We start from the raw sequence: 23,905 nt of genomic DNA on the forward strand, positions 1-23,905 counted from the left end.
TAGAAATTTAAATGATCCATTGTTACATGATGTAGAGAGAGAATTTTTTCATGGTATTATTTGCTTTCGATAAGAAACTGTATTTAATTAAGAAATGCTGAGCATCTCTGCTGACAGATACTCTCTTCAATCTACATCATCTGAAAATACTATTGCAATGTTCTCCTTTTTTTAAAATGCTCAATCATGACTTCTGCACAAAATGAAGAGCTACAATTCACCAAGACTCAGAATACTCACCCTCCTCTGCTCTTCCTCTGCATCCGCAAAGAGTTTACGGATATTTGCTTCAGATTCACCCACATATTTGTTGAGGATTTCAGGGCCATTTACAACTTTTGGTTCTCGAGCATTCAACATTTTCCCAATTTGCCGGGCCATTAAGGTTTTCCCACATCCTGGTGGGCCATAGAGCAGAATACCTTTCACGTGTTTACAACCTATGAGAAAGATAAAGTTCCATTACAGCACAGTGAATTAGGTATGATAACTAATGCCCCTCACTGCAAATTGCTATTGAACAATTCCTATTAAATTGCAAAAGGCTAGAGAAAGCAAAGTTTATATAATGAGTACACGATTTCTTTATGTACCAAGTGAAATAACTCAAGAACAGCTGGATCTAGTAATGAAATCTAGTGTAAACAAGAGAGTTCAATACTGAATGCTATCTAGTCAGTGATCACAAAACAATAAGGTTTCATACAAAGATTGATAGGAAGAAAACAATTAAAGTAATGAATTGGAAGCAAGCTCATTTCCGTGACTTGAAACCAAAATGACGGAAAATAAACTGGAGAAAAAAAATTGCCAAGTAAACAGAATAGCAATGGGAAACACTTGCAATTAGCAAATTTGCAAATGAACTTCAATATTGTGTTATAATCCCAGCACTTGGTGATATAGGACAAGTCAGATTCCAGAGTGAAATTGGTTTAATAGATCACAGGTTTAATTTTTGCAGATGGTTATCGGAGTGATGATCACTGAACAAATTCACATGAAGCTGCCTATGTTCTTTAACGTAAGAACATATTTGTGACACAAAACAAAATATAATAGTTTAGAAAGATCTTTACAAACAACAAACTCAAAGTCGCAAACATTTTGCTAGCAATACCCTTTACAGATACTCAAAGCCAGAGAAATGTCACTTATCTCAATGCTTTCCAGTTCTCCTTCATGGACCACAGAAACAGTTTTATAACTTCTTTCCAGTTGTGGCAACCTGAATCTCCTTTCTGCATGGGCTAAAGCTCAACTCAGTTCTGGCAACTTTAAAACATATATACAAAATCTTACAACTTGGAAGCCTCTTGGACTAAAACCCTTCTGCTAGGGTTACTATTATCCTGAACTAAAAACTTGGCTCTTCTGCTAGGTGGAAAATATTCTCCTGAACTAGACTCCTGATTCTTCTCAACTGAAACCAAACTAAACTAGTGGCCTTAAAATTGTATCAGAGATAGTAGGAACTGCAGATGCTGGAGAATCTGAGATAACAAGGTGTAGAGCTGGATGAACACAGCAGGCCAAGCAGCACCAGAGGAGCAGGAAGGCTGACGTTTCGGGCCTAGACCCTTCATCAGAAACTAGTGGCCTGGCCTGTTTTCTCTATCGTAAGCTCAGAAGTACAAACAATTCATCAACTAATAACACAGGCTGCACATGCCTTCGAAAAAATTATACATATTGTTTGAAGGAACAGAGATCTGTGGATGTAGACATACTTGAAAATTGTGTTTGGTAAGCCAGAAGAGAGAGGCATTTTCCTTTTACAGTAGAAACCAGACACAATGGTCACAAGAATGATCACTAAGAAAATCGAATGGGGAACTCAGGAAAACATACTTTATCTAGAGTGTGTTTGGAATGTGGAACCGACTATGACAATATACAGCCAAGTCAAGATCATACTTGCATTTAAAGGGAAACTAAGTCAATGCATGAAGAAGAAAGGAATAGAGGGTTATATTAAACAAACTAGATGAAGGAAGGTGTGAGAAGGCACCTTCTGGTTTTATTCAACTCACATGCTACCAGGCTTACTGAGCTCCTCCAACACTTTTGGTTTTTATTTCACACTGAACATCAAGCTTTTGTTTTCAAGATTGTCATTGACCTAATCTCCTCTGGAGAGCTTCCTCCACAGCTTCCCACCTTATAGTCCCTCAATCCTATACTGACCAATTCTAACTTCTTCCAAAAATCCACAACCAGGACTGTCCAATAGACCCCTTGTTTCAGCTTGTTCCTGCCCCATTCTTTCTTGACTATTTTTTTCTGCCCTCATTCAATTGTTTTTCAGTTACATTTATGATTCTTCTGATGTTTTACTTCAGTTGCATAAATGTTCAGTTTCCTGATCACCAGCCAGCTCTTCATAAACATGAATGGCAATCTCTCTACATGTCCATCCCCTAACAGAACAGCGTGAAGGCTCTTCACTTCTTCCTTGAAAGGAGACCTGAGCAGTCCTCATCCCTCCTTGGCCTGACTGAACTTGTTCTCACCTTGAGCAACTTTTCCTTTAACTCATTTCACTTGCTCCAAGTAAAAGAAATTGGTATAGGTATGGACATGGGTATTTGGATGGGTCCAGGTCATATGGAACATTCCTTATTCCAGTCCAACTTGGCCCCTTCCCACAACTCTTTCTAAAATGCACTGATGACATCATCTGTGCAGCTTCCTACTCTCAACCAGAACTGGAAAAAAAAATCATGACATTAGATCCCAAATTCCAACCTCCTTTCACTTTCAGCTGTTCTATCTCTGACTCTTCCCTTCTCTTCCTCCACTCTGTTTCCATTTCAGTGGATAGGCTGTCCATCAATAGCTATTACAAACCCACTGATTCACATAGTTACCTTAACCACATTTCCTCACACACTGCCTCCTGCAAGGACTCCATTCTCCTAGCCACACCTATTCCGATGATGCCAGCTTCTTCCCTGTCCAATGTCCTAAACACACCTTCCAGGCGAAGCAATGAAACTTCTTTCAATCTAGTTTACTTCATTCACTGCCTTACTTAAATTGGGTGATCACTTTGTCAAAACGTCCGCATTATGCCCTAGAATGACCTTGCTGTAATGCACCTAAGTGGCAAATGAGGTGTTGCTCCTGCAATTTGCATTGGGCTTGACACGAATGCTGCAGCAGGTCTGAGACATGTGTTAGCAAAAGCACAATATGTTGTATTGAACTGGCAAGTGACTTAGGTACGTTACAGCAATCAGGACTCAACTATTCAACTCAAGTTCAACAACTTCAGATCACAAACACTTGCAAACAACCACCATCCCAGAGTCTTGGTTGTATGGCTTTGCTCACAGAGCTGACTTATTTTCTGCTATTAATACATATTCTGTGTCTCACTCCTTTGTCATTGGCACTGCTTTTGCACTTTGTTCTGGGCATCTTCACCATCTGTACAACTTGCTATTCCTCTCACTTTGTCAACAGTATAAAAATCATCATTATCCAGTCCCCTCCAGTTCCTAAGAGGTCATATTAGACTTGGAACATTAACTCTGCTTCTCTCTTCACAAATGCTGCCAGGCCTGTTGACTATTTAAGATCTTGTTTTTATTTCAAAATGTACTACCCATTGCCTCAGACACACAATACTTGAATGAAACCCATTAAAAATCCTCTCTAAATCCGGTGTTAAAAATACACATCCAAAAGTAAGTTTAAAAGATATTATATACAAATTGCCAACCCGGCTGCAGAACTTGGTTTACAGCAGTATGAAAATGCTTTCAACGACTTGGGTACAACGTTACAATTTATTAACTCGCTGACTTTGACGCAGCGTACAACATGGAAAGGAGCTATCTCTGTATCTCTACATCTCTCTAATCTCTGCAGCGTAGTTTAAATTGAAATGCAAAAACACCAAACATTCCAGTATTGATTTTTCTCCCAAGTTAGTGGAGTGGATCAACTAGCATAAACAGCTCAAAAATTCTGACAAGTTATGGACACGGAGTTGGAAACGTGACTCAATGGAGGTCAATAAAATCTATAGATTACCTGGCAGCAATCTGATCAGATTCACCCTATTCTCTCTACCCCTCTCTCCCTAATCTTGTGGAGGTGTGAACTTGTACGGCTAATTTTCAGAGTTCAGGCTCCCCCTCTTGTATTCTGTGTGCACACGACAAAGTTGCATATTTCCACGACAGTCAACCATGAGTGAGACATTGTAGCTGTACCCAACCGGGTCCTCACCACATCAATATAAGTCAACAGATTTCAGTGTCCTTGGACAGCACTCGAGCAAATGTCCCGATCAATTTATCCTCCCCCATTGCATAGCTGCATGCGCTATCCTTCAAACATCCCAACATGGATTAATACACACTTACATATGGGGAAATCTGAGACAAGAACTTTCTACTGTGTTTCGATGTATATATTAGCCGAATGCAGCATCTGGTAAACTGGAAATAAATTTATGAACAAATGCAGAGGTAAATCTCAGGTGTTCGACTAGCGTGGACAAGTTCAGAAATCACACGACACCAGGTTATAGTCCAACAGGTTTATTTGAAAACACAAGATTTCGGAGCCTCAGTCGTTCTTCACGTGTTAGTGAGGTAAATAGTATCAGACACAGAACTTATAAGTAAAAGATCAAAGGTTCACACCATTGATGAGGATGTACTAAACAAACCTAAGATGCTCTTAAATCTTTAATCAGTCAGAATGTTTTATTTGATTAATATGTATATTTAAATCCTCAAATTCCTTTCATGTCATGGTCCTGAGAGAACTAAAGGTTTTATCAGTGTAAAGAGGAGGTGACATTTTGGGTCAGAGAATGCATGCTAGGTGTGAGACCTAGGTGTGTTTTAGTTTGGGGGCAGACTGGTTTTACATCTAAAGTATGAATTTATAAAAGACTGTCTATAAATTGTGTGCTTTATGAACAAAATAAAATGCATCTGCAAACATAAATTCACCCCACAGATGCACGTGCGAGGGATGGGGGGGGGGGAGTTGGGTGGGGGGGGGGGGGGGGGCGGGGAGGGCGGGGGGACACGGGGGGGGAAGAGAGAGAGAGAGAGAGACAGACAGACACAGAGAGACACAGACTTTGGCTACCGTGAGAACAGTACACCAGCTGTTTTATTCTACCCAGTCAGCAACATCTTAGTCCCTTCAAGTAACTGCAGTTAAGGTTCAGAAACTCTTGACAATGGATAAAACCTGAATGACTACCAGCCACAACAACAGTCACGGCTGCAGTCATATTAGCTAATTTTACACAGAGATGAACAAGAAACAAAATCAGACCAGTCCTGCCAAATTAGTGTCAGGCACAAGCCATTACTAAGCACTAAGTGGCAATCTGATCCCTTTTGTATACAGAGAAAGTGTGTGTGAAGGAGGATTGGGTGATGAGTGAAGTTCAAAGATGTAATAATGCTTAACTCCCAGCTAAGGCATGTTGACAGACTGCAGCTAAACAAGCCACCGTGAAACAGTCAATCCCATAGTGGCAACTACGGCACCACAATGTGCAATTTGAAATTGATCATGGTGCTTCAACAATAAATACAAGCGATGGAGGAGCTAAACAGCAATGTGGTTCCACCTGTAGGAAAGTTTTGATGAATTGAGATACATGAATTGATGGTTTTGAGAATAATTTGGACAACATATTCATTTAAAATTCAATTAAAATATTTTAAGCAGAATTGGTCTTAAATTTAGAACCAAATCTCACATGAAACTCGGAGTTCACAGCTGCCTAACCATGTGCTGACTCCCCATCCTCCCATCCCCAGAAACATTTCAGTGCATTTCCCACAGTTAGATTTAATTTCTAACTTTGATTCATATCAACAACAGCAGTTTGATTAAACATTCAATTCTAGAAGGCTGCTTCATGTGCTCGCTCTATCGCCAACTCATTTCTAAAACAAAAGACCAGCAACGAAAACCATTCTCGAAAACCACTCCAGAATTGCATTGCACATTTGTGTAGTATTTAAATTGGTCATTAAGATACCCCTTTTGAGTTTAAAAGTTACCACCTGGCATACATGGCCACTGTACTAAAATCATAAAAATTCCCTCAAACAGAACAGACAGTTTGCTTTCCCAAAACATAGAGGTGGCACAGTGGCTCAGTGCTTAGCACTGCTGCCTCTCAGCGCCAGGGACCCGGGTTCGATTCCACCCTCGGGCAACTGTCTGTGTGGAGTTTGCACATTCTCCCCATGTCTGCGTGGGTTTCCTCCAGTTTCCTCCCACAGTCCAAAGATGTGCAGGCTGGATGGATTGGACATGCTAAATTGCCTGTAGTGTTCAGGGATGTGTAGATTAGATGGGTTATGGGGGGATGGATCTGGGTGGGATGCTCTGAGGGTCGGTGTGGACTTGTTGTGCCAAAGGGCCTGTTTCCGCACTGTAGGGATTCTATGATAATGATCTATGATATATTCAGTTCTTGGAGATATTCACCTGGTTAGTCTACTTTTCACCATTAGCACTGGCCATCACCTATCATCTTATACTCACCAATGTACTGCTTAACTGGGAGACAGTGTGTCTTGATTTTCAAGTTCATTTTAGTTTTCAAATCCCACTAATCTAAGATCTCGCTGCTTCTACAATTGCTGCATGTCCACATTTTCCTTGAGCCCACTATAGATGGCTGCAGCTTCATTGCACCTCACTCGTCTTTGTAACATAGCTTAAAATTTTACTCTTACCAACCAATATATCACCTGTTCTTGAGTTAGTGTGTTTAATAGAGATATAAACTAAGTATAGAATCTTAGCACATGTTTAAAATTGGTGTGGAGCTAAAGAAAAGAAGCATGGGAGAGTTGCCTTACAAGTGTGTGTGGGTACAGTCATGTATGTGCCACTGAGGGGGGTTGGTGGTTTTCATTTTCTCCTGTCAACTGTAAACACATTACATTGAGGTGCTGGCAATAACCATTTTCCAGATAGGAAAAGTCATCCAGATCTTAGAAGGGCACAGCATTAACCCAATTGTATTTTCATATCACATTTCTTGCCTGGATTATAAAGAGGCTATACAACCATTTGTAGAGAAATACAATCCTGCTTTCAAAGGTTACTTGTACTTCATTAATGGAGAGGACAAACTAGGGAAGGTGAAACGGACGGAGACACTATCATGGCTGGGGGCGGTCTACGTGAAGTAAGCGAAATACATGCATGCAACTGCAATGACTTTGGAAAAAGACAATTAAGCTTACTAAATAGATACTGAACCATGAATTAGATCATAGATCATAGATCATCAGGACAGCAAGGGAGATCTCCATAGTGTCCTAGTTACAATTAGTCAATCAAAAGCACCAGAAGCAGATCCTCTAGATTACCTAGTTGTATATCCAAATTTGCCGACAATATGAAAATAGGTAGGAGGATACACTGTAATAAGGACATTAGGAATCTACAAGAGGACACCGATAGGTTGAGGGACTGAAAGAAAAACTTGGCAGATAGAGTTTAATGTAGAAAAGTGTGAGGTCTTGTTCTTGGGTGGGAAGAATCAAAAGGCAAACCACTGTTTAGACTCTGTCCATTTAAATAAAGTGAAGCACAGAGCAATCTGGGTATTCTTTTGCATGAACCAAAAAGTTAGCATGCAGGTGCAGCAAGTAATTAAAAAGGCGAAATGGAACTTTGGTCTTTATTGCTAAGAGGTCGGAGTTTGAAAGTAAGCAGGACTTGTTACAATTGTTCAGGGTGTTAGTGAGGCTGCACCTGGAGTGCAGTTTACAGTTCTGGACCCCATTTAAGAAGGATATATTGCCACTGGAGGCAGCTCAAAAGTGATTCACTGGGCTGATTCCTGGGAATGAAGGGGTTGATTTATAAGAACTGTTAAAAAGGCTTTGACTTTATTCATTTGAGTTCAGAAGAATGAGGAGTGATCTTATTGAAACATACGTGACTTAACAACGTATATGTTAAGATGAAGAAGATGCTTCCACTAGTGAGAGAATTTCCAATTAGGAGACAGTTACACTCTAAGGAGACAATCATTTTAGATGTGAAGCGATTTCATCTTCCAGAGGATAGTGAACGTCTGGAATTCTCTATCCCAGAGTGTCGTGGAAGATAAATTAATGAAAGTATTCAAGGGGTAGGAGATAAATTTTTGAAATATTGGAGAGCTGAGGGTTGTTTTGTGCTACCTCATAAGTGTTTAGCACAGAGGTAAATCAATCATGATCTTGAAGGGCGGAGCAGGCTTGAGGAGCTGAATAGCTTATTCCTGGTCCCAGCTCTTCCTTCTTATATACGTGGGATCTTTTCTGCACACAAACTGACTGCCACATTACAATTGTAACCGCAACTCAAAGATGTTTAATAGACTGAAACATTTTTGGGCATCATTCAGGGGAAGCAAATGCTTCTTATAGATGCAAGTTCTTCTTTCTGCATTCCTAATAAGTTAAAGCTGTCCCACAAGCAGGCTGAATGATGCAGCTTTGAGTTAACAGTAGCCTACTTGATCCATATTACTGACCATTTCACAACATCTCAATTCCAAAACATAGGTTGTCAGCGAAATTAGAATAGTACCAAAGGTTGAAGCAGTTTCCATTGGTTTCTTCCCAAATTCCCAGCATTCTGCAATACTGTAGCAAGGTTTAATGTAGCAGAGGTTCAAAGAGAAATGTGGGCTAAAGTGGAGCTGCACACCACAGTTCATTTTAATTCTACTAGATGTTTTAGGGCAATTACTTCAGATTATTAAAGTAAGACAAGTATTACTCAAACACTATCACTGCCACTGCATCTAGGTTAACTGATGTATCAAGCCAGTAATCTGGTAATCATCGTAATGCAACAGAATTTCTTCTCACTGTTGTGCATGGAAGGAGAACTGTGTTAGAGTTGTTGGTTGGTTCGCTGATGCAATTAACAAACATGTTGAAATAGACCCCATCTACATACCACCACAGTACAAAACCAGAAACAAGACTGCCCACCGTGACAGACCGGACCCATATAAATCCAGAGCAGGACAGAACAACAGCACTTCAATGGAGGCTACACAGCACTGACAATGTCACCTAGACGAGAGTCAAAATGTTTGCATGAAAACCAGTCATCTCGTGAACCAACCAACAACTCCAACTGCAACCTGAGCTTCAGATCAGTGGTTAACTGGAGAAAATCTACACTAAAAACAACCACCATTTCAACACTTTGAATGCCATGGCTGACTGAAATTGCCAAGGTACTGAAAATGTATGAGCTGAGAAGGAATATTCCAGATGGTTTGGTAATTAATGTTAATTTGACAGCAAGCACCTTCTATATACGATGCTGACAAAGTTTCTCAATGACAGCATGAACAAAAATCTTGAAAGAATTATAATACATTTGTTTTGGGCTAACTGGTGCTAAGAAGTTTGAAGAATTAGCGTACTCAGTTTCATTGGCAACTCCTCTCATCCAGTCACCCAACAACTAAGATCCCATTGTCAAGTGTATGTTTAAACCTCAAGTTTAACTTTCTCCCTCCCAATTGACTTCCTATGTCCTATTGTGCAACATGGTTTCTCAGAAAACAGTGGGTAGTTTAGTGGAGCACACATCCAAACCCCGATGATGAAATCTGACAGACCACTCAACCAAAGTGCTTCACAGCCAAAACCACATTGCCAATGTGAGCAGAGATCCTGGTTCAATGTGTCCGGTGTTAAAATGAATGATCATGAACAGAAACCTTAGCTGATTGTTACTTCTAGTTTTACATATATAAAATTTGAAGAAGCTGGAAAACCTCTAGAGGACATACATGAAACTGAGGAACTGAGAAACAAACATCTGCACTATAAAATGTAGACAGAAGGAAAGAAAAAGTACAGACTTGCACTTGCCTTTCAAAACATCATGATGCTTAAAAGTCCTTTACAACTACTGCAGCAGTTTCAAAGTATGAATTTTGCAACTGCGTTGTCAACTTCACACAGCATGATTCCACAAACAACAATCTGATAATGATTAGGCAGTAGGTTTCAGTGACACTGGTCGAGTGTCACCGATAAGCCCCGGTGATAAGCCCTGCCCAAAAAACTGGCTTTTCTAGATATCAACATGGGACTTTTGACATTGATCTGAGGAGGAATATGGGGCCTTGGTTTAATGTATCAACAAAAAATGGCACCTCGACAATCCCCACTTATTTGGTCTTCATCCCATTACAAAATGTGTGGAGGTCTATTAAAGGTGCTACAACCTCTAGAACAAAAGTATCAGGCAGCAATCCAGAAAACAGATGAATCTGACAGCAATGACAAACCATGGCCCTTTTCTGCTAAAACTAGACAACATTTGCAAGCTGGAATAAAAACAAAGTGCTGGAAAAACGCAGTAGGTCTGGCAACATCTGTGGCAAGAGATACAGGGTCAAAGTTTCAAGTCTAATAGGGCTTCTTCTGAACTGAAGCTACATCTTTTCAAGGAAGAAAAGCCATATTCAAAGCAAATGTTAATTCTGTTTCTCACTCCACGATGCTACCAAATTTGCTATTTCAGATTTCCAACTTTGCAGTATTTTATTTTTAAGCAAGCTGAAAGCCCATTTATTGAATCTTTACAAAATTTCAATCTCCACTGTTCCCTGATACATGGTATCTGAATCTGCTGCTGCCATCAATAAATTTTTTAGGGCTATTTCATCTTTACTCATCTTGGATAATAATTCTTCAATCACCCTTTCATCTAAATTGTACTCAATAAATAAGTTTCTGTTGAACTGAAGATTCATAGAGGCAAAATTAAAGAACATTTAACTAATCGCAGAAGCCCATTCGTCTTTATCTCATGACTAAATTGTTCAGAGGTGAACACTCCCACAGCTAGCAAAGATTTAAGTAAGCTCCTCGATACCTCGATATTAAAATACACTACCCACTGTGACACTAAGCAATGCAGGCCAGGGGTCACAGCCTAGGATCTACAGTCTGTGGGTTTGTATTAAAACCCTTGCTATTACAGGGCAACTTTGTTGGAGTTTTCTTGGGATAGGTGGGGTTGCTGATGGATGAGAATAGCAATGGGTTCTGTGCCCGATATCCAATGAGACCTGCCAGCAATAGTCATTTACAGGGACAGCACCAGACCTTTGCACAGTCATCTCACCTGGAAAACATGCAGACAACACTCATTAATGGATTAAAAACTGCACCCCTGCAAGAGTTAGCACATTCACAGAGTAAGAAGGGAGAAGTGAAGGAGATCTTGTTTCTAAAAAGAAATAAAAATAAAAATGCACTTCAAATCACTAATACTTAGGTGTGTTCTTTATTCCTAAGAAAAAGGATTTTCCCCAGATAGCCAAACAAATGTCATTCCTGTTGCATTATGTGATGTGGTGCAGAGGTTCTAGAGCACAATTTAAAGGATTACAATAAATCCCTGAACTTTACTCTTCTATTGGCATACAGTATATTAAACAAACATATTTGCACATGAACTACTTCAAAGGGACTTAGTATTTAAATTATATTAAGCGCAAGGATGAGGTCTTGGAAATATACTCTAAGTCAGTGACAGTGAGCAGATTCGGACAAAGGGAGGGTCTAGAAAAAGACTATAAGACACATTTTTGGAAACACTCATATACACACACATGCTCCTTTTACTGCTAATGAAATGAGTACACAGCTGCATAGACAGCTACGAACTTGGAGCCATGCCAGAAAATGCTGACAGCGCATTTGGGATATATCAAACTAGTCCTCGTAATGAAATAACCTGAATGTTTGACAGCCAATTCAAGAAATGACCCCATACTGCAGGTAAGTTAAGCTTTGTGCTAAATTAAATTTTATCAGAATTTAGATGGCCTTTCAAAGCTGGCACATTAAAGGTTACCATTTCATCTCTTACTTCTGTACGACGAGCTGTTGGGAACTTCGAAGTTCAGGCGATAAGCCAGGTGCGCTGGTGATCGCTGCTTGGACCTGGGAGGTTTGCTGTCAGAGGCTACTAATCCTCACTGAGCAGAGCCTCACCCACTAAAGCAGGTGTGTGACCTGTGCAATCTGACCACAATGCAGCACAGAAATCAGACCCTTCATGAAGAATAGAAAATAAAACAAAAGTGCAGAAAAAGTATTCAATCGCCACCAATGGCAGCATCCCCTCCCCACCCCCCACCATTCCCGACACAAGAAACTACTCCCAATGGGCTGCAGATTTAAATCAACAACTTTCAGCTTAAAATTTGACTGTCCTTTTCCCTGTGTGAACTGGCTGAACTTTTAAATAGTAAAGTCTCATTTGGATTCAGAAGTTACAGCAGGCGTAGAGCTTTCTATTAACTCATTGATGCCTTGGCTATTTACTAGCCTATATTTCTTCCTCACAAAAGGACAACACAGAGCTCAGAAACAGGCCATTTGGTCCAATAAGGCTCCCAGTTCTAAAGTTCCCCCACCAGGCAGAACTATTATTCCCTAGTTACCCCATGAAATGTCATAAACATCATAAAATGATTTGCTTATCCAGCCTGCAACCAACTGGCATTGGCTGGGTTTTAAAGCAACCCCTGGTGCACTAATCAGAGGGTGATTACCCTTTGTCTTAAACTGGCTCAGAATGCTAATCAGGACAAATTAAGATCAATGAACACTTCACAGGAGAAATCTGGCAATTAGATGACTTAAAAGGTTTCCTTTTACAAGGCTATATCTCAGATTTTTGACTTTCATTTAAAAGGAGAAAAATCAAGTAAGGAATGTAGCATTCAATAGCAGTTACTTCAGAGGTGGTGCATCGCATTCCTGGCACTGCACATCAATAAAGATTGAAGTTCTATCAAATTTCATCTGAAAACAGGAGCTCAAAAGTGGCCAGCTTCAGAAAATATTAAATGAACAAGGAAAGGAGGATGACAAGACAGAGCCATCAGTTCATTTCACTGCAACGGCACCACCCACTAATCTATTATAGACGCAGTGAAAGGGGCTAGAGAAGACAGCTGCTCAATCATTACCTTCCATCTGACGAGAGACCTCATAGCAACAAGTTGTATGATCAAGAAGGAAATTAACAAGCAAAGCTGATGTTGTGGGTGGGGGTGTCAGGGGTTAGGGGTTTGATATAATCAGCAATGAAAATCCTGGATCAAGAAACATGAATTTATGAATAAAAATATGTTAAATCTAGCAAATATTTACATCAATATTTTGATGTTACTGGATTACTGCATGCAGCCACTCACCCATCTGTTCCACAAGATCTACCGGGAACACTCTTGAAGCAAATGCTCGGCGGAAAATATCAGAAAATTCTTTGTCAAGGCCACCAATTCCCATTTTCTCAAAGTTCCAGTCTGGGTTAATGATGGATTGTCTTCCTTGTTTGGTTTTAGATTTACCTTAACAAGAATGAATAGAAAAAGCCATGACATTTCAAACATAAATCTATCGCCATCCAGTGGTTATGCACAGGACTGAAGCAAAATTAACAAGTACCATCATGGTATCCAATCAGTCGACCCATTTCAATTTGTGACTGTTTTTGAGATTTAAAACTTCATGAAACTATTTCAAAATGATCCATTAATTAAAAGATTACTGAACAAAGCATCAGTCAACTTTAATTGCATTTATGTATGCAATATGATTTATTAAAATTTGATTCCATGTTGGATGAATTTTCAGATTAGCACTCCACACACCTGGATCAAAAATTCACAGACAGCAAATACAAAGTCCACAATAGCATTTTAAGGAATCAAATTCAGTTTTTTTTTTAAAAACCTTTGAAAAATGAAAAGCTGATACCAGTACAAGGCTATTCTATTATCATAAAAAGCGATGGATTCATTAATGCCGTTCAGAGAATTGAAGGGTGCCATTCAAAATTAAATGGTCTAGTAAGCCACTCAGTTATCACTCATTTCTATGGCAACAAGGGATGGGCATTACATGACATCATTCACATTCTTTACAACTACAATTTGGAAAAAAGCATTCCACCATTACACAAATTTCAACGTGTTGTATTGTGACAGTAAACATTCATTGTTTTCATACATTTTACAGCAACAGCAATCATGTAAGAACAAATGAAGTTCAAGTTAACAATTTCATTATATCCAAAGATAATACTGCATAGGAGGCCATCACGTCTGTGCCAACTCTTTGAAATATATCCAATTAATCCCTCATCCTGACTCTTTACTCATTCATTTTTCTTTGAAGTTTATATCCAATTTCCTATGAAAATTACTATCAAACCTGCTTCCACCACCCTTTCAGGCAGTTCAATCCACATAATGACTTACTATGTGAAAACTCTCCTTAACATTTGCTTAGGTCCTTTACCTTTACCATTTCTCTTAAACCTTTAGTTCTCTGGTTTCTGACCCTCTGGCCACTGAATACAATCCATGTTGTTTTTTTAAAGTCAAAGCCCATCAATAGTCCGGTTGGAAATGTCAACTTGTAACTGAGCCATTCAGATTAGTATGCCCCAAGTTTCTACCCTGGGCCTGTGCTACATTAGCTCATCTCAAGCAAAGAAGAGGCTAAGATACTGTAACAGACCTCAGTATCCCAGGGCTAAGGAGGGGACAAAAATCAGTTACATTTTCCATTCATGATCATTATATAGTAGCTCCGATGAAAAATGAATTCATTTAGATGCATCATGAGGACAGGATCCGACTTGGGTGCAACGTTTTCCATGATCAAAAAGACCACCAACATTCAGAAGTCGAGACATGCTTGAACAACCATGCAGGCACTCATAGGACCATAGCCATATTGGATTCTATGCCTTCAGAATGAAACAAAACGAAGTCTGGGAGAATGGGTAAATTGTTTAAAGTCAAAACAAACCTTGGTCTATCCAAAGTCAAAAACACAACTACTTACAAACTACATATGCTCTTTGCATAAGGGTTGACACAGGCAACTGTCAAGCTTATAATTTGCTAAAGGGATAATCTATACTAAAAATTACTTCTGATTGTACTTCAGCCAGAAACTCCACAAGGCAATGATTTTGACATCCGAACGTCAAGTGTTACTTGAACAGGAGCGGACGTCATGTGTACATGTAGACCTCCACAGAGCAGTTACTGTATATTTAATAAATAAAAATCCCCAAATCCAGCAGTAGCCTCTTCAATTGTTAAATTTAAGGTTTTAAATTAAAAGGATCTAAGTTTGCCACATGATCTGTGGAATCAATACCGCTGGGGAAATGTGCAGCATTTTTGTATCTCTGCATGAGGGATTTTAAATGTGGCTCAAGTGGTGAAGTTTAATTGCACAGGCACCCTTGGCTTGTCTTGAACCTATTTAACAAGGATCATTCTCACTATCTTAGTTCAAAAAATGTGCTATTCAGCAACAGAGCCTGTCACAGGGAACATGTTAGTGACTTCACAGAGCCATAACAATTATCAAATCTAAGCCACCCATTACCTGCTCCACAGATCTGCCATTCCTACAAGGCGAATTCTGTGGAAACAGCTACAAATCTGATAGTAGCACCATGATATGAGTGAATGAACAGCAGCTGCAGAAACACACCTGGAATTTACAGGGAGAGGGGTCACTCCCATCACACAGTTATCAAACCCATGAAAAATTACATTTCACACTACACAGCAGAAACAAACCAGTTATCAACAGCTGTTGTAGAAATAGGCTTACTCAAGAAAAATAAAGTGACAGAAAGTTCAACCTGCCCCAACAAGCCACTGCTGGTCTCTGCCATACATCCCAACCACTGGCTTTTCATATGCAATCATAATCAGGAATCAACAGGCTTGCCGTGAATGTTGCTCAATACAAAAATTTCAAGCAACCTCAATGCACTGTTTTGCCCTAATATTCTTATCTTCATTCACCTGGACGTAGCTCTGGTTCTAATGTTGGACCACTGCACTGAACAGAAGATTTTCACAAATGGGCAGGAATAACCTACAGAACACATGAACACATGAGCCATTCAGCAACTTGAGCCTATTCCATCAAGCAATTAGATCATAACTGATCTGTTTCCTAACTCCACTTACCCACATTCATATTCCTTATACCCTTTTCCAATAACAATTTATTAACCTTAGCTTTGAAATTTTCAACTGACTTCGGCTTAGTTTTCTGGGGAATGACGATAAGGTAACACTTGTGAAGAAAAATGCAACAAGGCCACTGATCTTTGAGGAGATAATGGGTGAGGAGGCAGTGCAATTTATAGAAGTTCAGATCCTCAAAATGTGTGCAAAAACAACACCATGTGCAAGGTTAGGGACACAGAAGGTAATAGGTGCCATGAATATGTATCCCTTCAAGTGAACCCAGATTACAAAGGTGGAGCTCATTATGACAACTCTTTGCAATTGATTATGGGGGTAATACATCAGCTATTTGAGAAATCTAATCATCAACTAAATTGTGCAAGTTTAGATATTGTTGCACAATACATTTTGAGATCTGAAGCAAGTGGGAATACTTTTAATGTTGAAACACACCGTGTATTTGTGCAAGGACTAGCCAGAGGAGAGCAGGGGGTGGTTAAGGTCATCTAATCCTTGAAGTGCTGGCAAAAACATGCAATTTTTCTTGTTCAGATATGACATATCCAGCAGATATGTTTCTCACAGCACCTACCCACACCTCACTTCTTCATATACAGGTGAACTGCCTTTTTGCAAATCCACTTTTTCCAAAATGCTATTTTCTTCTTTCTCCATCGATTTTGCTTCTGAATTCTATCATTCTGTGGGACTTGGATTTCTCAGGGATAATGTTTTTGGGTAAGTCATAAATAAGCAATAGCACTGCATGACTAAACGCAAATATTTAACTGTTAGATGGACACAAGAAATTGAAGCTTTTTGTCTCCCACTAATCGGGACAAGGATACAAGAAACAGTAGAAAAAACGGTCAGAATTTAATACAGAAATTAAGACCTTCTTCAAATGCTTTATATAGGGGAGGAAGCGGAGTAGTGGTAATGACATTGGACGAGTAATCTAGAATCCCAGGCCAACATTCTGGAGACATGGGTTTGAACCTCTCCCTATTGTATGGTAAAAATTTGGTAAATTGGTAAATTTGGTAAAATTTGAATTGAATTTTTTAAAAATCTGGAATTAAAAGTTAGGTTAACGTTGACCACATATACACTGTTGATTGTCATAAAAAAGTCTAGTTCAGTAATGCCCTTTAGTGAAGTAAATCTATCAGCCTTGCCCAGTCTTACCTACTCAGGACTCTCAGCAGTGTGGTCTGGTAGGGATGGGCAATGAATGCTGGGCTAGACAACAATGCCCACATCCAATGACCATAAGCTCATAAGATATATGGAGCAGTATTAGGCCATTTGGCCCATTATGTCTGTTCACTATTTGATCCTGGCTTATATGTTTCTTCACCCCATTCTCCTGCCTTCCCCCTGCTAACCTTGATCCCCTTACTGATCAAGAATCTAGCTATCTATCTCTGTCTTAAAATATACTCAATGACATGGCCTCCACTGCCTTCTGCGGGAAATGACGTCCAGAGATTCACCACCCTATAGATGAAGAAATCCTCATCTTATTTCTAAAGGGTTGTCCCTTCACTCTGATGATGTGCCTTCAGGTCCTAATCTCTGATACTAATGGAAGTGTCGGCTCCACATCCACTGTATCCAAGTCTCTCATTGTTCTCCAAGTTTCAATGAGATAGCCCTACATCATCTAGACTCCGTCTAGTTCAGACTCAGATTCCTCAACCATTCCTCATGTGACAAGCCCTTCATTCCCAGGAACATTCTTGTAAAGCTCCGCTGAATCCCCTCCAACACCAGCACAGCCTTCCATAGATACAAGGCCCAAAGCTGCTCACAATATTCCAAACGCAGTCTGACCAGAGCCTTGTATAGCCTCAGTAGTACATCTCTGCTCTTGTATTCTAACCCAAAGAAATAAATGCTAACACTATATTTGCATTTCTAACTGCCAAATGAACCTGCAATATTAACCTTAAGAGAACCTTGAACTAGTCCCTTTGTATTTCAGATTTCATGAACAAATAAAATAAATAAATACGTATTTTTTTTCTAGTCTGTTTCTTGTGTTCTCGTCCTGCTGACTGCAAGACAAAAATCTTTGGCTTACTGTCTCTTTTTAACAATGCACAAGTTGTAAATCTACCAAAGATCAAACCACCACCCTAGCCATGAGGACAATGGAGTTCAGTCTGGATAAACTGTTGCAGCAAGAATTTAAAAACCAGCACAAGTAGGTAACAATAGCCTAGTTTGGAGCAGCATACAGTTTCAGCTGATGATGGAGGAAATAAGGAACAAAATGTCAACCAGGAGAAACAAAGCCAGTAGAATCTTCTCCAATGATAATGGTGCTACATGGTAGAAATAACAAAATTTAATCTTACAAGTTAACTTGGTTGCTCGCCATTTCATAAACACACACAGAGAAAGGAGGTTTCAATAGTGTAAATGTATAGTTCACTTGGTAGTAAAATGGGTACAGTCAAAGCTGTCTGAAATGCTCTGGGTAATGCATCGCTCTGTCTTACATATCAACGTGCTTTAGTTGATCTAGTGATCCATTCATTATTGGACAGCTGTTGGTTGAAAACTTCAAACCACACCAACTAAAGCCAATTTGATTCCATGGAGCATACTTTGGATTGCTGACAAAGTAGGCTGCACCAGGGATAGTTCCCTTATTGAGAAGAAAACTGGAAGTAGAGGCTGGACAGGCAAGGAAAGAATGCGTGCAAGTGAAACTACAAAAGAGGCGAGTGAGAAGAGAAAGTGAAGAGGAAGTGTAAAGGAATAAGTTTACCTTCAGTCTAATGTATTCTTACTCAGAAAATCATACAAGTCAGACAGGAACAAACAGTGGTTTAAAATTAAATAAACAATATATGTCAAAGTTGAATCACAAGGTTCACATATACTCACCAATAAGAGTTAGAGACGAACTATCAGACTTTTCAAATATAACCTGGGAATTGGCTATGGCCAGTCCAAGTTCAATCTGGGTTAATAAAATAAAATGTACATTAGTATCTCAGAGTGACCTTGTAACAACAATGCAGCCTCAGCATATCACCGTAAGTGCTAGCTGTCCTTCTGTTTTTCCAGAGATTTAAATCCATTTTCCTTAGGCTGTCAGCCCAATATCTGCAGTAGAGTGAATGAGAAAAGTGTCCCCTCTCTCATATCCTTTCTGCTGCTACCAAAGCACACCTGCACGTTCATCAGAAAAAAAAACAAACAGAAAGCACAGATCTACCCTCTGATGTTTCCTACTACTGCCAATAAAGGCTCCATTCAAATTGGAGTACAGTGAGACCAATCCTGTCTGTGTGCACTTTGTACTGCTTTAGTTCAGCATTTTACAGTACAGTAAGTGGAATTCATGGAATTAAACATCCAATAAAACAAGGATGTTCCATGCACACCTCCATCTTCATGATACTGGAGCTCAACAATGAGTGCAATCATTGACGCTGATGTATTCAGAACCAACTTCAGCCAAAAGCAGAGAGAAGCAGATTTTTCTCTGTATGCCTCTTCCACAGTTCTCCATTATTACAGATATTGTTCTTCAGTCAATTCAATTCATTCTGCCCAATATCAAGAAACAGCTGACCACACCAGACACAGCACAGGCTTGGAATACCAAGATTATCCTGGCTATAGTGAAGGGCTGGGCTCCAGAAATGGCAGTGGCTCTTGCCAAGCAGTTACAACAATGGCATCTAGTCAGCAATGTAGACAATTGCCCATTTATGCCCTGTCCACAAAAACAGGACAATTCAAATTACTTTCCCATCAGCACATGCTCTTTCATTAACAAAATGATGGGGACACTTTTGATGGATCGTTCCAAGAAGCAGTTCTTCAGTACAGTGACTGTGTTTGACATCAACGCCATGTTCGACAATCACAGCTTCCTGACTGGCCTTGCAGCAGGTACTTAGGGAATCAAGAAAGAAATAATCTATTTAGGAACAGAGGAACAGAATTAGGTCATCCAGCCTCTCAAACCTGTTCCTCCATTCAATGAAATCATGGCATAACTCCATGTACTCATCTTTGACCCATATCCCTTAATACCTTTGCTTAAAATAATCTCAGATTGAAAATGAACAACTGAATTTTTTTTAAAAATCACTGATTTAGAGTGAACTGAGCTAGCACCACTATCATTTGTGGAAGAGAGTTCCAAACATCTACCATGTTTTATGCCTAGAAGTGCTTCCTAGCAATTCTCCTGAAAGGACTGGCCCTAATTCTCAGACTATGACCCCTAGATCAAGAGTCCCCAACAGGTGGAAATAGTTTATCTTTATCTGCACTAACCCTTCCTGTTAATATCTTGAAGACTTCAATCAGATCACTCCTTAAATTTCTAAATTCTAGAGAAAATGGGCCTAATTTGTAACATCGCTCCTTAAAACTTAACCCCGGCAATCCAGGCAGGCATCACTCTTATAAACCTTCTTGACCTCAAATGCTTCAATTTATCTGTCTTAGATGGAACTCATCAGGACAGTATTGGTAGGCAAGAAGACCAAACAACCACCATAACAATCCACATCCTAACTTTAACCAATCTTCAAAAGTAATGCAAGGAGTTGCCAAAAGTGCAATCCATAGCCTATAATTTACTCACTCATGCTTGCCATTCTGCTACAGTCTTACTACAGTTCTGGTGCAAACATGGGCAGAATAGCTGAACTCTGGAGCTGAGAATGTCAACCTCTGACAAAGAGAGAGCATGGCAGCAAGAAGCGCTGCTAACTGAACTCAGTGGGGCATACAGAGTTCTTTTTGTCACTGGAATCACACTGAACACAAAAATGTTTTCAGGAACCAAATGATCTCAGGCCCAAACCACCACTGCAAATGCTTCTCAGGACTGTGGCACAGGCCTACATATCTTTATCGCTTTCATCTCTTTCAACGTTCCATTTCATTTGCAATTTCTCTCAGATAACAATGTAGTTTGTGCCAACATCCAACAAGACCCAGAAAATGTTTATTATTAGGCTAATAAGTATTTACATGACATTTATATCCAGCAGGATCCATCTTCAATGGGATGCCCACTGCTGGGGCATTTTAGTTGTTATGGCATTGAATGCCATGAGGAAATGGTAGACTCTTATTTGTGATGGTAAAATTACAATATACAAAGCCAACTATACAGAAAGGCTTTACACTATTTCTGGATTTACACTATTTCTGGGTTGCAGTGGTTCAGAAAGCTGTTGACCACTAACACCATCTCAAGAGCAATTAGGAATGAGCAACAGATGACCATCCAGAATTACTGCCTGCCACTGATTTTGTAATATTCCCTTTGAGGTGCCACCACTGAAACATGGTGCATAAGGCAGTGAGACATGAAAGGCCAGTCAGTTTAACCTTTTACAGGGAAGCTTCCAGAAAACAAAATTCAAGCCAAAATTAACAGAAGATTGTCCATGCTTGAGATCTGAAAACAAAGCAGAAAATGCCGGAAACATCCTGGTCAAGCTACATTCGTGAACAGAAAATCCAAGTTACTGCACAGTCACAGGTCAAAAATCAGACAAAGTTTTGTTCCAGGGTCCATGCCCAGAATCAATAACAGATGTGGTTTTACCTATTGAGTGGTTCTAGTCTCTAGTATTGAGTGTTACATTTTATGAACATGGTTTTTGTAACATACATAGTTGAAAATTAATGTTAAACCCTTACCTTCTGCCGTTTGCCAGAGGCTTGCTCTCCCTTCAGAATGCTGGGGTCCATAGCTTCAATATCCTTCACCAGTAATCCAAAAAGCTTGTCATTAAAACTGAACACAAGCTAAGGAGCAACGGAAAAAATGGGAGAATCATTCACCTTCAAGTGTAGCATACAATTTGAAAACCTAGATTACATGCGTTGCTTTATTTTGTGATCTTTCAAAAATGGGCTGCTTAGTTTGATTTCCTCAGACCTAGAACATGAATAGCTGATTGTAGATAATAAGTTAATGAATTGATGGCCTTAAAAACCCAACAAACATACAAAGTTAATAATCTCAAACAAGAATCTTCAGAAGTTCATGCATTCAATATATTGTCAAAACCATTACTACATTTCTGGAGTAATGGGCAGCTATTAGCTGGTTGCTTACTCCTCGACTTACATCAAATTAACACCATTTTACAGGGCATTCACCTGCCATTACAGTTACAAAATTCTGTTTACAATTTGAAAAGAACCTTGATCTTCCATAATATTAAGGATTCACTTTAAGAAAAACAAAAATGGGAGACCAAAGAAGAAAAAGAAACTTCATGTGCTATCAACCAAACTTTGGTTATCTTGGTACAACTGCAAATCAATGACTAAGCAGAGAAGGACGAGATCCAACATGAACATGCGAAGCCTTCCCCAAGGTAGATGAGGGATCTATCTGCAACTCATCTGGATAAATTCACTGTTTTAACATTTAAAATCGAGAATGCAGCAACCAGAGCGAGAAACAAGCAAATATAAAAGTGACTTTCTTACATTTGTAATCTATCACAGATTTACCACATTAAATTTCTGTTTACAAACAGTTTCTGCCAAATATAAAAGGAAACTAATAATAAAGGCAAAATATCGTGATGCTGGAAATCTGAAACAGAGAATCCTGAAGAAACTGACCAGGTGTAGTGACAGCTCTGGAGAGAGAAACAGATTTAATGTTGAGTCTGGTATGATTCTTCTTCAGAGCTGAAATATGTTGCAACATTTTTTTTCGTACTTTTGGCAGAGGCAGAGGCAGAGGCAGAGATCCAGTGCAAAAATCAAAGGAGTTGTTCACCTCCTCCTCCTCAATGTTGACAGACCTGACTGTGGCTTCCAGGCGAAGTTGCATCTCAGTTGTGTTTTTTTCCCCCATCTAGTCTGCTGCATTCGCTGCTCACAACGCAGTCTCCTCTGTATTGGTCAAAAATATTTATAAAAAACCATTTTCCAACACCTTTCAGTTCTGAAGAAGTCCTACTGGATTTGAAAATCTCTCTCCACAGATGCCGTCAGACCTGTTTAATTTCTCTAGTGTTTTGTGTTTGTTTCACAAAAACACATTCCTTCACCTAAGCAATGGGAGTTTTACCTGCTGGCCTGTGGAAAACGCCTGGCTGTTGAACTGCTGAATGAACTCCGCTGCCATCTTATCAGTGTCATATGGGTTTGAATCCACGCTCTTTTTCTGTAGGAAATCAATCTCAATCATCATGGTTCCAATACACTGCTTTGTTTTGTCAAAGGCATAGGATGATACTGCAGAAAAAAAAACAGCAGGAAACACTGAATAAATGGTCATATTTCATCAATCTTTCCTCAAAACAAACGTCCTGCCATAGCTTCTCCCAAATTCAAAACCTCAGGCTTGATTTAAGGCCATTAGCTACATATTGAGAGTGCATGGTATGGTCTAGCCATCTTACCCCCCCAGCATATCATTCAAAACAGAAGGTGCATGAAACATCCTAGATAGAAATGAAAACTTTTTTCCAAAATAAAAGCACAGCATCAGAGATTTTGTGAATCCAAATATCAGCACATCCAAACAGACTGCACTTGCTGAGCATAACATTCCTGGGTCGAACCATCAAATTTTGGAGATTTTGAAGATACAATTATCTGGCATCACTTGGTTAAGTTGGGGCAAGTCACCTTTGATACGTCACAAGTGAAGACATCAATAGGTTTCAGAAGTAGAGATAGATTTTTGCATGGGGATATATTTTAAAGATATTAAAAACCATCTTCACATTTGTTTGATTTGGAACAAAACGGCTGACTCTGTATCAAAAAACGTTCAGCACCATCTGTTCAAATTGAGTGGACAGTCCACGCAACTGACATCATGGTGAGGAC

At 39.5% G+C, this 23,905-nt stretch overlaps 1 protein-coding gene across 1 annotated transcript in view; it reads right to left on the minus strand.

The window, feature by feature from the left end:
- Window positions 1-23,905, minus strand: part of LOC109934347 (vesicle-fusing ATPase) — a 221,331-nt gene that overhangs the window by 144,226 nt on the left and 53,200 nt on the right. Inside the window, exons 5-9 of the mRNA XM_048614580.1 lie at window positions 23,139-23,305; window positions 21,746-21,853; window positions 18,956-19,031; window positions 13,244-13,399; window positions 241-440 (exon numbers count right to left, since the gene is read on the minus strand). Coding sequence (XP_048470537.1) covers window positions 241-440; window positions 13,244-13,399; window positions 18,956-19,031; window positions 21,746-21,853; window positions 23,139-23,305 — 707 coding nt within the window. The remainder of the gene's footprint in view (window positions 1-240; window positions 441-13,243; window positions 13,400-18,955; window positions 19,032-21,745; window positions 21,854-23,138; window positions 23,306-23,905) is intronic.

This window comes from Rhincodon typus, chromosome 30 (genome assembly GCF_021869965.1).
Source record: "Rhincodon typus isolate 14 chromosome 30, sRhiTyp1.1, whole genome shotgun sequence".
Lineage (NCBI taxonomy): Eukaryota > Metazoa > Chordata > Chondrichthyes > Orectolobiformes > Rhincodontidae > Rhincodon > Rhincodon typus.